The sequence below is a fragment of the Urocampus carinirostris genome, chromosome 4 (assembly GCF_059441175.1).
Source record: "Urocampus carinirostris isolate Australia breed hairy pipefish chromosome 4, RoL_Ucar_1.0, whole genome shotgun sequence".
In the NCBI taxonomy this organism is placed as follows: Eukaryota; Metazoa; Chordata; class Actinopteri; order Syngnathiformes; family Syngnathidae; genus Urocampus; species Urocampus carinirostris.
This window is the reverse complement of record NC_142352.1, coordinates 19,058,172-19,073,395: the sequence shown is the minus strand read 5'-3', so window position 1 is coordinate 19,073,395 and position 15,224 is coordinate 19,058,172. Positions and strand designations below refer to the sequence as shown.

Below are 15,224 nucleotides of genomic sequence, written 5' to 3'. Positions count from 1 at the left end.
TGATAAACATATAATAGAAAACCTAAAGAGAAAATAACGTTTAAAAAAATGAAAGAATGTGAAGATAAATAGGAAAATATTTGCTCAGGAGTGCTTGGAGACTGCCCTAAGTTGGAATGCACCAGAACAAAAGTCTCCCCATTTAAAAAAAAAGCACTTTGCCAGTTCGCAGCAATAATTGACTACAGATAATGGCTCGTGGCTGCACGAGAGCTGTTTATTTTAGGCAGAAAGAATAGAAAACGTAACACAAATGTGCGCTCTTGGCCCCCGTTCCCAGCAATACTTGACCGGGGCTAATGGATCATGGCCAAACCAGTGCAGTTTAATTAAGTCAGGCAACGAAGGTATACTTTAGCAGCCATAGAAATGGGCTCTGCCACTCCCTTCTCTCAGCAATAGTAGTCTGGGGATAATGTGTTGCAGCCACAACCATGCATTTCATGCAAGCCTCCAAACAAAAGTTCCTTCTGCCGGTCCCAGCACACGGCAATATGAGACTGGGTAGTTCATTTTAGGTGTAAACGCTTGACAAAAATGCATCTTACATCAAGCTCCATTATTTAAAACAATAGACAGCCGGCTCCCTTCCAGACACTTGTTTTCCCCCTGTGATTGTTTTTTTGTTGTTGACTTTAAATTTGGTGAGTATTTAAAAGGTTTAATGTTTGGATATTTTTTCTTTTTTTAATTGTAAAGATTTTAATGTAGGTTTCCAGTGTTTTTCCGGGATGTGTTTCTTAATTAGCTTTTTTTAAATCAGTGTCGTTCATTCTTGTATTTTGTAGTTTATTCGTTGTTGCACTGAAGTCAATCATTTTAATTGACAATTTGTTGTGCTACGCAAGGATTCCAGTTGCTTTACTTTAAAGTTGGTATAAAACGGTTTAGGTTTGAATAAGTTAAAAGTTCACTGTATTGTGAAAAAGTAAATGTTATTATAATTTATTAGAATTATAGATTTTAAAAAATGATAAATCATTTTATGCATAATATTGCATTATTATTGGTAATATACTGATCAAATGTTGTTTTTTTTTTTTTGTTTTTTTTCTTGCGTTATATTTCCCATGAGATTGCATGTGCACTGCCCAGACTGCCGTCAGTTCTACATCCACTTTTCCTTGGGTGTGCAGGGCGTGTCAGTGGGTGGGCACTGAACACTTCTGCTATTCCCCATCCCCGAACGCCTTGGTAACGCCCCTGATCAGGGATAATGGCTCTCTGAATATTGTTTAACTCGTGATGCAGTGAGGCTGCAGAGTACAAGATATGAAACAGCGAGGGATTACAGTAGATTGCGGCAAGACATTCGCGGTAACATATTTCCAAAATAAGAGTTGGTTTGATCTCCTAATCCCTAGGGTTGTAGGGGCACCATTTCCTATGGTGTGTCTAGGTCAAGTACAGCCTGGTGGCGCCCATCCCCCTCCAGGCCAACATACTTCCACCCGGTATCAAACCGGAAAATTGTCCAGTGTGAGGCGAATGTGCTATGCACTGCACTATGGAAACATTATCAGAGAAATAAAATAAAAATACACTTTTCTAAACAAAGAATAGAATAGAATATACTTTTATTGTCATTGTTAGAAAATGGGTTGACATATTGTGACAACGAAATTGGGCATAGGCAGCATAATAGTTTCACAGTGTTGTGTGCTTCTTTAGGGTGGTGATGGCCCTGGGGAAGAAACTGTCTCAGAAGAAACAGGTCAAAGAGATGGTGGCACGGTAAGATTGCTCTTTTATAATGCCCTACAGTATGGGCAGAGAGCAGTTGATGATTTTCTGCTCTGTGTTGATGACTCTCTATAAGCTTTCCTGTTTGCACTACGCAGTATGCTCTCTACGATGGATCTGTAATCTAGTTTTGATAATAAATCGTTATACTTCAAAACAATGTTATCACCGCATACTTTGAACATTGACCCAATAAAATATGAAAAGGGTTCCTTGACCAATACGATTCGGGTGGGACATTACATCCTTCTTATTGGATCATCAAGACAATAAAAAAAATCCATCCAGTAAAATCGAAGCATTGCAGGTTGCACGAGGACACGAATAGAGTCTCTCGAATGTGGACAGGACAGAGATGATTGTATCTACTGCAACTGCATTTCAAAAATGTTTCTATTGAAAGAAACAAGTGCAGAACTTCCTGGATGTCCCTCAGGGGCCACAATCTGCTCAGGGGCCGACTGCCTTGCCCCCACGCCGGACCCCAACGCCAAACTGACTCTCGTAGTGAGAATTTTATTCAGTGTCATGCTAGCCGTGGTCATGTTCACCATGGGCTGCGCTGTGGAGGTCCCAAAACTTTGGGGCCACCTAAGGAGACCCTGGGGCCTTGCCATTGGGTTTCTTTGCCAATTTGGTGTGATGCCTTTGACGGCTTTTGCCTTCTCCACTGCCTTCGGTGTGTTGCCTATTCAGGCCATTGCCGTCATCATTTTGGGGTGCAGTCCAGGAGGATCCACTTCCAATATAATAACCATCTTGGTGGACGGGGATATAGACCTAAGGTAAGAAAATTCTGGTTGCGTTTATAAATCAAAAGAAATGTATTGTCCTTATACAGAGAGACCTCGGTTCTTGATCAAAATCAGTTTGGGATCGTTGTCGACCACTGCATTTTTGAGTACTACTTTGCTTGTGTGGGGCAGCACGGCAGCGCAGTGTGTGCGACACAGTTCTGAGATTGTGGGATCAAACCTTCTGTGTGGAGTTTGCATGTTCTCCCCGTACTTGCGTGGGTTTCCTCCGGGCACTCCGGTTTCCTCCCACATTCCAAAAACATGCATTTCAGATTGATGGGCCGGTTCAAATTGTCTCTAGGTGCTAATGTGCGAGCGAGTTGTTTGTCCCTGTGTGCCCAGCGACTGGCTGGCAACCGGGTCCAGGGTGTCCCCTGCCCACTGCCCGAAGATAGTTGGGATGGGCTCCAGCACCCCCGCGACCCTACTGAGGATAAACGGTGCAGATAATGGATGGATGGATGGATATACATGTACTGTATGAGATTATAAGTATAAGTATACTGTACATGCAAGGGAAAAATTATATTTGAGTTACCTTTGATGTGACGTGACTTGATCTGGTACAGTGTATTTAGTGGGTGCAAGTAGTGGATCGGGGAGTAGACCGAGGATTAAAATTAGAACTGATTTTAAAACTTCCACTTGTGAAGATTTTATTGCCCTGAGAATTATTTGTTATTTTAATCGCCTCCTTATTTTGAACAATTGACACAATCGTTGATTGGTTACAGACATATTTCTTTGCAAGGATAGCCAGTTCTGATATTGTGGGATCAAACCTTCCTGTGTGGAGTTTGCATGTTCTTCCCGTGCTTGCGTGGGTTTCCTCCGGGCACTCCGGTTTCCTGCTACATTCACAAACATACATGTCAGGTTAATTGGCAGGTCCCAATCGTCCGTCGGTGTGAATGAGCGAGTGAGTTGTCTGTCCCTCTGTGTGCCCTGCGACTGGCCAGTAACCAGTTCAGGGTGTCCCCTGCTCACTGCTCCAGCACCCCCGCAGCCCTACTGAGGATAAGCAGTGCAGGTAATGGATAGATGGATTTTGCATGTGCTTTCTTCTGTTTAGTTTAGCAGATAGCTTACAGGATATAATTCCTGATAATTAAGTCATGTCACATGTATTTGTATAGCCCTTAATCACAAAATGTCTCAAAGGACTGCACAGGTTACAATTACACCATCCCCTGATCTTAAACCAACAGGCGGGCAAGGAAAAACTCAAAACCTCAGCACACAGGAACCTTGAGAAGGGGCCTCACAAGTGGTAATCCCCCCTTCCGATTTGGCAATGTCCTTAATACTGGGAGACTGAATATGTTGGAACACTAACTAATAAAACAAAAATGTAAAAGGAAGACCACATAGGATATTTTGGAACACCAACGCTAGTTGAACAAAAACAAAAAAGCAAGACAACGCAAAATGTGTAGGAACACTGCCTAGGCCTAGCTAAACACAACATGAAAGAAAAGCAAGGCAGGACAGGCGCTCCCTTACTTACGACCATTCGTCTTACGAAAAACGGAAGATACGAACATTTTTTGGGGATGTCGAAAAATATCCGGACATTGCTGTAAGTTAGATTTTGTATTGTGCACCTTTTTCTGAGTAGAGGACAGTAGGGTGGTGCTTCTTTCCGCTGCTACCGGCGTGTGGTGGTGCTGTGAGAGGTCACCCAGCATCCACCCCAAATAAGAAATTCGCTTCCTCTTCCTAGTTCGTGTGTAAACATACTATACTGTATCTCGAGCGTGCTAAGAACTTTGACATTTTTATTGTTTAATATCTCGTGCATCCACTCAAAATGGTTGGTGTAAAGTGTAAAGAAGAGGCAAGGCGTTTCATTTGAAATGAAAGTGGAATATGAAAGCTTGATGCGGTTGAGAAATCGTTTTGTTTCGGCAACCTTCTACCATGGAGGAAGAAGTCGCCTAACTCTTGAAGCCTATCTTCAAAAAGTAAGTTAAACTCAACTTTGTTTATCTTTATAGAGCATTTTATTTTATGAAATATTTATTTTTTACTACAAAACAATACAGGTTAATTATACAAGCCTTAAACATACATTCCATACAAAATATAGCACTGAAGCAACTTAGGAACAAATTCAACTGACCAACGATCATCCAGACCCTATCTCGTTCGTAAGTAGAGCAGCGTCTGTATACCCAAATGTTGAAAGAACAATCGCTGAAAACCATTAAAGACGAAATGTACCAGGTAAAAGGCATGATGGCAATGTGAGTATTCAGGAGAGACATAGTGACCAGGAGGAAAGAAGGTACAGAAAAAAAACAATGCCTGTAGGGTAATTTGGTCCTGGTGAAATATTAACTGTAATTTGCACACAACAATTTCACATTCGGTATATACTGTGTCTACATCAGGGGTGGCCAACTCTTTTCATTTTAAGGGCCATGCAAAAAAGCACTCTCGCAGGGGCCGGCCTCGTAAATTAATGGCATAAAAAAAATGTGCAATAGCTGTGGGATTGGGGATCTTTCAAAATCTCACAATTAAAATCAGGGGTTTGAGATTCAATTTTAAAACGATTATTGAGGGTTTATTTTCCTCAATATGTTTTCCTTAACTAAAGTTTAATCGGTTTAAAATGTATCAACTGTAGATAATTAGTAGAAAAATACATTTAAAAAAAGGAACAGAAAAATGCAATTCATTTCCACTACACTTAAGTTAATTTGATGCAAAGTGAAAAGTAACAAAACTAGCATACAAACACAAATTGAAATGATTGATTTAATGATTTCAAATTCTTCCTGGTTTTTATTGTTTTTTGAAAAAAAATTCCTGAATATGGGCACGTTGCTGTTAGATTTAACAGGCATAATGGCCTGATGTTACTGGGCATTCTACTTGAGCGAGGTTGTCAGGGCCGTGGTTTGTTGAAAATGCGCCAGGGAGCCAGAAGAACAGAATGACTTCATGCACACGAAAGCAGATGTTTATCAATTTTGTTGGTATTTACCGGGGCAGCCTTGACACAAAACCTAGCTAAAGACACTCCCAAGGGCCCAAAGTAAAATCGATTCAGCCATTCCAGAGCCTATAAGCCACATACAAACACACACGCGGGATTTACATAATAGTGTAAATATATATTAAAGAAAAGAGATAAAGCTACTTTAAACTTTTTCAAAGACACATAGTTGCTATTATTTTTAATGTTGTCTTGTTCAGCGGGTCTGTGACTTTTATTTTAAGTAAAATAACATTGGGATGGGTTTCCTCAATGTTTTCTGGTTGATTAATGGTAGCCAGCAAAACAGTTTTGGGAATGGTGCTTAGATTTGGCAACATCCAGTGTACTTATTTTAAAACTAGAAGTCATTGTTTAATGTGATGCAGCTCATTTTTCTCTTGAGCTTCTCTCAGCATTGATAAAATGATGCGGTGGCCCACATTGTGTCACGACCAGCACACAGGGTAGACCCAATCGCGTAACTTTACCGTTTTATTCAAAAAAAAGAGGAAGTGCTGCGCCCACGAGCCGGTGTTCGCTGGACGCGGGAAGCAAGTACCTCTCACACTCGTATTGTGATCCGAACACGGAAGTGGATCTTCCGTAGCGAGCAGTGCCGGTGTCAGGTACAAAAAAACTGGTCAGTAGCGGGCACTGGGAGAGCAAAGCGTGGTCGGGGTCGTAAGCCAGGATGGGGGAGCAGACATTGTTGGGATCAAAAAGGGGTCGTAGCCGGAGACAAAAGGGAGAAAAAACGGGACAGGCAGAAATCAGGGTCAAAAAGGCTTGCCTTGTATAAACAGAGGTTCGCAGACGGACTGACAACAGGGGATTGACAGGACTGGGTTTAAATAGGGGCAGGGAGCCAATCAGAACCCGCAGCGGTTGGCGCTAAATGATGCTTTATACAGTGATACCTCGGTAAAAAATGCGTGACAAAATGATTTCCGGTAGATATCATGTTGATGGTTGATACTGGCTGAATAATAAATAAACAAATAAATATAAGATTTCAGGTGAATTGGCCGGTCCAAATTGTCCCTAGGTGTGAATGAGCGAATGAGTTGTCTGTCCCTGTGTGCCCTGCGATTGGCTGGCAACCAATTCAGGGTGTCCCCTGCCCACTGCCCGATGATTGCTGGGATGGGCTCCAGCCCCCCCGCGACCCTACTGAGGATAAGCGGTACGGCTAATGAGATGAGATGAGATGAGATGAAATATAAGATAATTATCTGTCGGAATCGGTGTTTGACCACCGAATTGTTCGAGTCCTATTCTAATCGCACTTGATTCTGGTTAGCTTAGCAGATAGCTAACATGATAAAACCCTTGATTAAAAATGCCTGAAGAGGCAGGAGTGTAGTTTATGCCTTTTGTAGTGTAGTTAGAGCAATTTTTTGAGTTTAATTTCTATTTCTTCTCTTCAGTGTCAGCATGACTACATTTTCATCCATCTTGGTTGTGGGAATGATGCCTTTATGTCTTCTCATTTACACTTCCGCCTGGACGAATTCGGACAACATCCAAATCCCTTATGATCAAATTGGTAAATACAGTATTCGAGAATGGGTATTGCGATAAAACAGATGTCTGCTGGGAGAAAAATGTTTCATCAAATGGAGGATAATTTTCTAAATTTGATGTATTATTTTTCTTATTTTGATTTCCAGATACTTTTACATAATATATATTTAACTTGCTTTACAAGCGTTTTTACACTTTAAAAAATATTGTTTTTCATATTAAATACTAAAAAGAAAAGGATTTACCAACTTTTCATTTTCATAATTCAGTAAGCAAAACATATTCATTTAATTTAAGCATGTTTTTTTCTTGTTTTAACACATAAATACATAGTTACAAAGAATGACAATACAAAGGAAATTATTATTAATATTATTATAAATAACAAATATCAATCTGTAATGTATATAAGATTTTTTGTCTTATTTTACTACAAAAATTCAAAATGTATTATTTGATTTCATTTTTAGTAAGGAAAAATTATTCATTTAATTTTAAGCATTTTTTTTTCTTACCATTAAATACATATATACATATATGTTATACATCCATTTATCCCCCTTTATTTGATTAAAAACAAATGAAATATTTTCATATAAGAAATGTAACACTTTAAAGATTTTTTTAAATAAAATGAAAAGTTTCTATATCTATTTTGTATTTAAAAATACAAAGAGTCTAACATTAAACCAATTACAAATATGTAAAAAAATATTTAAAAAATAAATAAAAAAATAATACAATAAAATAAAATAAATCTTTATATTTATTCTTATTTTACCATATATTTTCACCTTTAAAAAATGTGAAATATACTTTCAATATGAGCTAAATTATATCTCAGGGAAGGTAAAATATTTTTTAAAATTATCTATAAATTTTATAGTAATGAAATATATTGATAATACATATCAATATATGTATTATACTGTTTTGTTGTAGAGTAGTTTTCTGACTGGGCTTTTTTTGGCAGTGTCATAATAATGTCTTGGAGTTTTACTGATATGAAATATAATTAAGAAAGAAAAACAAGGGAGCACCAATTTTTTTTCACAGGTATCACTGTTGTGCCCATCATTTTCCCGATCACAGTCGGGATGTATATTAAACATAGGTGGCCCCATTTGGCTCAAAACATCGTCAAGGTAGGAATTTGCTTTTTTTTCATCAAAATAACAAAAAAGGTTATTGTTACTGGTTTTATATTGTGTGTTTTCTTCCCAGTTCGGGACAATCGTAGGCTTTGGTTCCTTCCTCATCATTTCTCTGGTGGCCATCATTCTTTACGAGACTTCGTGGCTCATTCCCCCTTCCCTTTGGGTCATCGGAACCATCTACCCCTCCATGGGTTTCGGAATGGGTTTCCTCCTAGCCCGTTTTGTGGGTCAACCTTGGTCCAGGTAAAAAGACCGTTTCGAAAAATCAGCTCTACAAACTCGTTGATACCATTTTTTGGGGTTGAGGTGTCGAACGATCGCCGTGGAGACGGGTTTTCAGAATGTCCAGTTGTGCAACACCATCATCCAGCTGTCCTTCAGCCCGACAGAACTGGAGGCCATGTTTGCCATCCCCATCATCTATGGCGTTTCTCAGCTGTTAACCTCTGTCCTGTTCGTCGGAGGTGAGCTTCATTCCATGGGCCTCGCCTTATAAAACATTGAAGCAGAAATAAAGTCATTTTTAAAGAGAAAAATTTAGGGTATACGTTTCTAAGAACGATTCTTAGCCATGATAGTAGCTGAATTCCTCGTAGAAACAGTAAGCAATCCAAATTAGTAGTGATGGGATTTTCGGCTATTTTTCGAGAAGCAACTCATTCGACTCGGCTCACAAAAAAAAGTCGACTCTTTCGGCTCCCACATAGCTCTTTAGATTGTTCTTGTTGCTTTGATCCATATATTATGAATTACTATGTAATATTATGCACAGAATGACATAAGGTGGCGTAAAGAACTTGAAATTTTGATACTCTCTGCTGCCATCTCCTGGCTTAAAGTCATGAGTGCCGCCTTAGTCAGCTCCTTCCTCAAGTATTTATAAATGCTTCTTTTTATCTTTTGGGGGATTTAGCTTGGATTTTGAACTGTATTTGCAGCAGGCCTTTTCGTAATTTAACCATTTTTAGGCTACACTGACAAAAAAACTCGGGGACAAGCATAAAATCACTCTCCACCCCTCCTCCCCTCTCTCCTGCTTCCTGATGTATTGCGAGTCCTGGAACAGCCGAAAGTAAGATCAAATCTGATAGGCTAGGTGGGAAAAATATATCGGCTCAGTTGGACATTTTTTGCACATACTTAACAGGAAAAATATTCGACAATAAACATTTTAAAGACACCTCAAACAATGCACCCCACCTTAAAAAGAGATAAAATAAAGCTTTAAAAAAAAGACAAAAATGAAAGAAACAAAAGATGAAAATATAATGTAAAAAAAGAAAAATGAGAGAAAAAAGGATCAAAAGAAGAAAAAAATATAAAATAAAAAAACAAAGAAAACTAAAGGTAGGGTGAACAACAAATGTTTTTAATAGGTATATTACTAATAAACCAAAAAAATCTTGAACCTTTTTATACTAAGCAACTTTAAAGTCAAGCAACTCAGGATCTATGAAAAGACATGACGCAAAGTGCAAAGGCAAATAATCTATGAAATACAAGAATAAACTTGATATTTTCAAAAAAAGGTAATTTTGAACATTTTATCCTTGAAAAACCCAGGAAATATAAATGTAAAAAGATCAAATACAAACATTTTTTACCGTTTGATTGGTTATTTGGTCGGTCGGATCCCTTAACCATTTGGGTTGTAGGGGCACCATTTCCTGTGAGGTGTTTCGGGCAAGTACAGCCTAGTGGCACCTATCCCTCTCCAGGCCAACGTATGTTGCCCCCCAGTATATACTCAACAAATTTCAGTCAAAAGTCAACAACAAATAATCCATGGGAAAACTGTATACCAATCACAGGAGAAAAAAAGCATCTTGAAGGGATCCGGCTCTTGATTGGCGGGAAGCCAACTCCCATTGTTCACTTCCAAGAGTCGACTCATAGAGCCGTTTTCTTCACAAACAACACATCACTACAAATTAGCAAAGAACATTGCAATGATGAAAAGATGCAAACATATATTTGAACAAAATAACCTTCGTATAATATACAGTTCATTAGTTTTGCCTTATTTGAATTATTGTATAGAGATTTGGGGAAATACATACAGACGCAATACAAAAACGTTTATTTGACTACAGAAGAAAGCTATTTTTATTATTTACTATTATTTTAAACATACAAATTGTTTTGAAATCAATCATGAAAAATCTTGAAGAACTCTATTTTTAGTATATAAAGCAAGTAAGCATCAACTCCCAATATATATTTAACAGTTGTTATTCTGCAGACCAGACACTCAAGAAAAAGATAAGGCCTCAATGACCTGAAAAAGCCAGGCGCCAGCTTTACTTGCTAACTACCATTTATCAACCAGAGAACATGAGAGGAAAAACTTCAATTTCTTTAAAATTTAATAAAATAAATGGCAACACGCCATGTGATTGAAAACAAATACTGAGAGAATGACTGATTCTTAATTTATTGTTGTTTTTTTCGCCCTACAGGGTATAAAGTCTATAAAAGGTCCCGCCACGGTCAGGGTTCGGCTCAAATGGTCAATCTCCATGACTTGAAGACAGCAATGTAAATCCAGTAGAGTCGAAAATCTCTCAGATTCCTAATCCAAACTGTATACGTGTGATTAATAGACCTTTTTCTAGGAAACACTGACATGGCTTAAGCACTTTATTTACCTTTTGAAAATTGAGATAAGAAATCACTCATATAAAATCAATCTGTACAAAGTATTTTTAACAGATTACGTGAATATATTTTACTTGGCTGAAACGAATTGTTTTGCTTTATGTATTGTATTTCTTTTTGTTACTTTTGTTTTGTATCTGTGTCTGAAATAAAGGTTTGACCAATTATAAATACCGTGAGCAAGACCCTGCGGTTTTTCTTAATGGTTGAACGCCGAATGCAGAGACATGAGACATAAGCAGTTTTACAGAATTTATCAGAGATTTGGTGGCAGGTAGTGGGGGCAGGGAGCGGGCTGGCTGGCTGGGATCAGGAAACTGGTACGTCAGGAACCAGATCGTCAGAACAGGATTCAGCAACGTCGTGCTACTTCGGAGGCCCAGATTAAATAGTGAGTTGATAAGCTAATCAGAGGCAAAACATGACACACTGTGTTCAGTTCTGGGGTTGCCGGAGATCCCATAAATGGAGACACAAAAGAGTACAGTGGTACCTCTACTTAAAAATGGAGTTGGTTCTGGGAATAGCTTTGTATTCTAAAAAATGGGTAAGTAGAGGCACCTTTTGAATGTAAACGCGCTAGATGTAAGATCTTGGGCCCGGACTTGGCCCAAATTTCGGGCTGGGTTTGGGCTTAGGACGTTAATCATCAAGTCCAAACCTGCCATTTTTGATTTTTTTTTTTCCCTTCGAGTAGGATCTCCACAGCATGCACTAACTTTTACGCATTAAATTATTTAGATGACTGCTTATTACTTCTACATGAGTAATACTTTTCAAAAGTAACTTTTACCTGCGTAACAAACATCGATGCTGCAGTTTGGCACCGAAATGCGCACTTCGGTGTCGAAGTTATGTTATTCAGATACATTTATCATAAATAACATGCTTACCAAACTATCAGTGTAACTCCGAATCATGAAATCTGGATAAACTTTGATCATCGGTGACAAGGAAAGAGATGCACGGCTCCCTTTTTCTACCTCCCTCCCGTCAGAAGTCATTTCCACTTTATTTCTGCTTTTCAGCCAAATATTTCAGTATATGCAGCTCATATTCTGCAAAATATGATTTTCTTTTCAGTGCCATTTCAATCAGTTTCATTTCGCTCTACTTTGCCAAAATGCGCATTTTTGGTTTGTTGTACTTGAGTGTACTGTTCACGTAAAATTGTACGATTTTTGCATGGTAATGTATTTGCCTCTGTTCAATAAAGCATTAAAAAAAATGAAATTTCAAAAGAACAAAAAACACCAGCATCTGGTTTACTTTGGGCTCGTTCCGTCAAGTCAATCAGTTGGGTTCGGACAGGTTTTGGGTCATGTACCCACGACCTTATTTTGCCTTTGAAATGTTCTAATCGGTTCCACACGCGCAAAAGTATGATGGTTTTTAATAAGTCATAAAAGAGCATATGTCACGACCGGTACGAGCAGTGGACTCAAACGCGTAATGTTTAACACAATGCTTTATTGAGGGATCGGGGAAGTCAGGGCGAGAGGAAAAAACAACAGCAATCCTGTGCTTGCTGGGCAGGAGGAGTAAGAAGCCCTTGCGAACGAAGCGTGGTCGGAGATTGGAAGCAAGTCGGGCAGCCGGGACAGGAGAATGGAGCATGGTCGGAGAGCGGAAGCAAGTTGGGTAACCGGAGACGATCGGGAAGCCAGGGACAGATGAGTAGGACAAAGGATAAGACAGGACTGTCACGGGGATTACCAGAACAGAGCAGGAGACCCCAGAGCGTTCGTACAATACTTTTATTTGGGGAAGCACAAGGGTTAGCGGGAAACTTCGGACGACGTAGCCAATCGTAGCGTGGGACGGAAGCAGGTTGAGTTTACCGGGACTGAAGAGATGATCGTAGCTTGGGACGGAAGCAGGTCGGATCGGAGGCAGGCAGAGAGAATCAGGTAAACAAGGCACAGGTAATCGGGAGCGTCATACGGGGTACAGATGTACAGAATTACAGGATTAATCCTCCGACCCCCATGTCTCGGTGTAGAATGCTTAAATAGGGAACATAACCCAATCAGAAGGCACATTCCAGCGCGCCAGATGATTGCCCCAGGTGGCTCCACTTGGGTAATCATGACAAGGACAGACGGTAGCTTGCCTTGCATGTGCTGAGGTTCGCTGATGGACTGACCAGGAGTGAAAGAGAATGACGTGTGTAAATAGGAGGAGAACTAATTAGGGTACGAGTGGCAGCTGGGGCTAAACGAGTGAGCGCAGGTGATAGCAATTGGCAAAATACATGGATGTTGCCTTACAAACATCCATCCATCCATTATCTGCTTAGCCTATCCTCAGGAGGGTCGCGGGGGTGCTGAAGCCAATTCCAGCTGTCTTTGGGCAGTGGGCAGGAGACAACCTGGACTGGTTGCCAGCCAGTTGCAGGGCACACGGAGACAGACAAATCACTCGCTCATTCACACCTAGGGACAATTTGGACCGGCCAATTAACCTGACATGCATGTCTTTGGAATGTGGGAGGAAACCAGAGTGCCCGGGGGAACCCACGCAAGCACGGGAAGAACATGCAAACTCCACACAGGAAGGTTAGATCTCTTGACCTCAGAACTGTGCCGCACACGTGCTAACAACGGCCCCGCCGTGCTCCGCACATTATAAACAACAAAAATAAAAATAAAATATTAAATAATTAAAGTATAACATAAAATAAAATATTTTAAAAAAACAAAATAAAAGGATGACCAAGTTGCAATGGATGTAGCATTAACAAACAATACACAGACATTGTCAACATGGAATATAGGTCGAGTGAGTTGTCTGTCTCTGTGTGCCCTGCGACTGGCTGGCAACCAGTCCAGGTTGTCTCCTGCCCACTGCCCAAAGACAGCTGGAATTGGCTCCAACACCACTGTGACCCTACTGAGGATAAGCGGTGCAGATAATGGATGGATGGATGTTTATAACAATTTTATTTTGAAATGTCTCTTTTTGAGGCGTTTTATTTCAGAGTGCTAGGAGAAGGCAGGAGTTGAAAAACTTCTCTCTCTTAATTTATATTCAAATTAAACCCCCATGATACAACATCAATCTGTTCTGAGGTGGGGATGGCAAAGTAAAACAACTGTATAGTGAGGGATAAAAGCATGGTAAATAGCTCAGAACTTCAGATACCCCAGATAAAAACTTTAAAACAAGTATGACTAATGTGTAATATAAGTGTATAGGATTAAATAAGATTAGAAATATCTGCAAGTAGAGGAAAATGTTTATTGTATACTTTTGTTTTGCTTCAGCAGATTAAAAATGAAACTGATTGTAAAACTTGTGAGGCTTTTCTTACCCATAGAAGAGTTATAGCCATACAACTTAGAGAAGGTAGTGATTTGTGTGCCTTCTTTGTATTTCTTGATAATTGTAATCTTAATTTTCATGGTAATCATGTTTTTGCTTCCCTTTAGCATCACAGTATGCCCTGGGACCCATTTAGTCTTTACAATGCACACCAGAGTCTGAACTGATTGAAAAGAAAGCAAGCCATTGTGGGAGGTAGTTTAGCCAATAGCATTTCAGAATTTCCATAATGCAGTGACGCCAACAAACTGCAGACCGACATTATATTTGGCATCGACCAATAGCAGACAGGCATCTTTAAGACGTGCACAATGACCGCAATGTTATTGGGCAAGGGAAATTGTAGGTGATGTTGTATAGTGGGGAAAATGCTATTAAATAGAGCCAAACAAACATATTATTCCACCCTGTAAGGTGAATACGAGGCACTGTAACCCAGGGGTCTACTTTAGATTTTTTTTTTTATCAAGACCAGTCAAATATGTTCGTATGGTACAGTATATATTTGAAAAGAATACATATTTACTCAACCCATCATGCAAAACTGTTGCTAGGCAGATCTGTGTATAATATCCTGAAAAATTTGAAGGCCTCCCGGCTGCACAAGTGCTCTGCGGGGGAGATCAATGTTCATGACAATAAAAAGTGTAATCAAAAGTTGTATCCATAAAACATTGCCAAAGCAATTTCAATGCACAGCCAGGATGTGAGCGTAAGATTAAACACACAAAAATATACTGACATAGTGGTCGTTAAGAGGAGCTGTAATAGATCAATTTCGGTCACATTGGAAGAGTTATTCATTGCAACATTTACAACCTCAGGCTTTGATTCCATTTTAAAGCAGGGGTCACCACCCTTTTTAAACTGGGAGGTATTTATTCTGTTACTGATTAGCATGAAAAAGCAACCAGTTTTATATGCATTTCCAAATAAAATAACAGTTTATGGTGTTATTACTATGCCGTTGCTATGTTATTATCATGATATTTATTACCAGGTTGTAATTATTCGAAATAGGGTTGAAGTAAGCTC

The 15,224-nt window shown here is 39.4% G+C and overlaps 1 protein-coding gene across 1 annotated transcript; it reads left to right on the top strand.

Annotated features, from left to right (window-relative positions):
* Positions 1-2,130: 2,130 nt before the first annotated feature.
* LOC148367051 (ileal sodium/bile acid cotransporter-like) lies at positions 2,131-10,771 on the top strand. The gene is made up of 6 exons (XM_088333198.1): positions 2,131-2,528; positions 6,954-7,072; positions 8,107-8,195; positions 8,275-8,450; positions 8,514-8,671; positions 10,667-10,771. The coding sequence occupies exons 1-6, from the start codon at positions 2,131-2,133 to the stop codon at positions 10,747-10,749; spliced, it is 1,023 nt and encodes a 340-aa protein (XP_088189324.1). The 3' UTR covers positions 10,750-10,771.
* The last annotated feature ends 4,453 nt before the right edge of the window (positions 10,772-15,224 follow it).

Coding starts and splice junctions, on each gene's coding strand:
- LOC148367051 (XM_088333198.1), top strand. CDS start 2,131: ATGTTTCTATTGAAAGAAACAAGTGCAGAACTTCCTGGATGTCCCTCA. Junction 2,529..6,953: donor GACGGGGATATAGACCTAAG/GTAAGAAAATTC, acceptor TCTTCTCTTCAG/TGTCAGCATGACTACATTTT. Junction 8,451..8,513: donor GTGGGTCAACCTTGGTCCAG/GTAAAAAGACCG, acceptor TTTGGGGTTGAG/GTGTCGAACGATCGCCGTGG.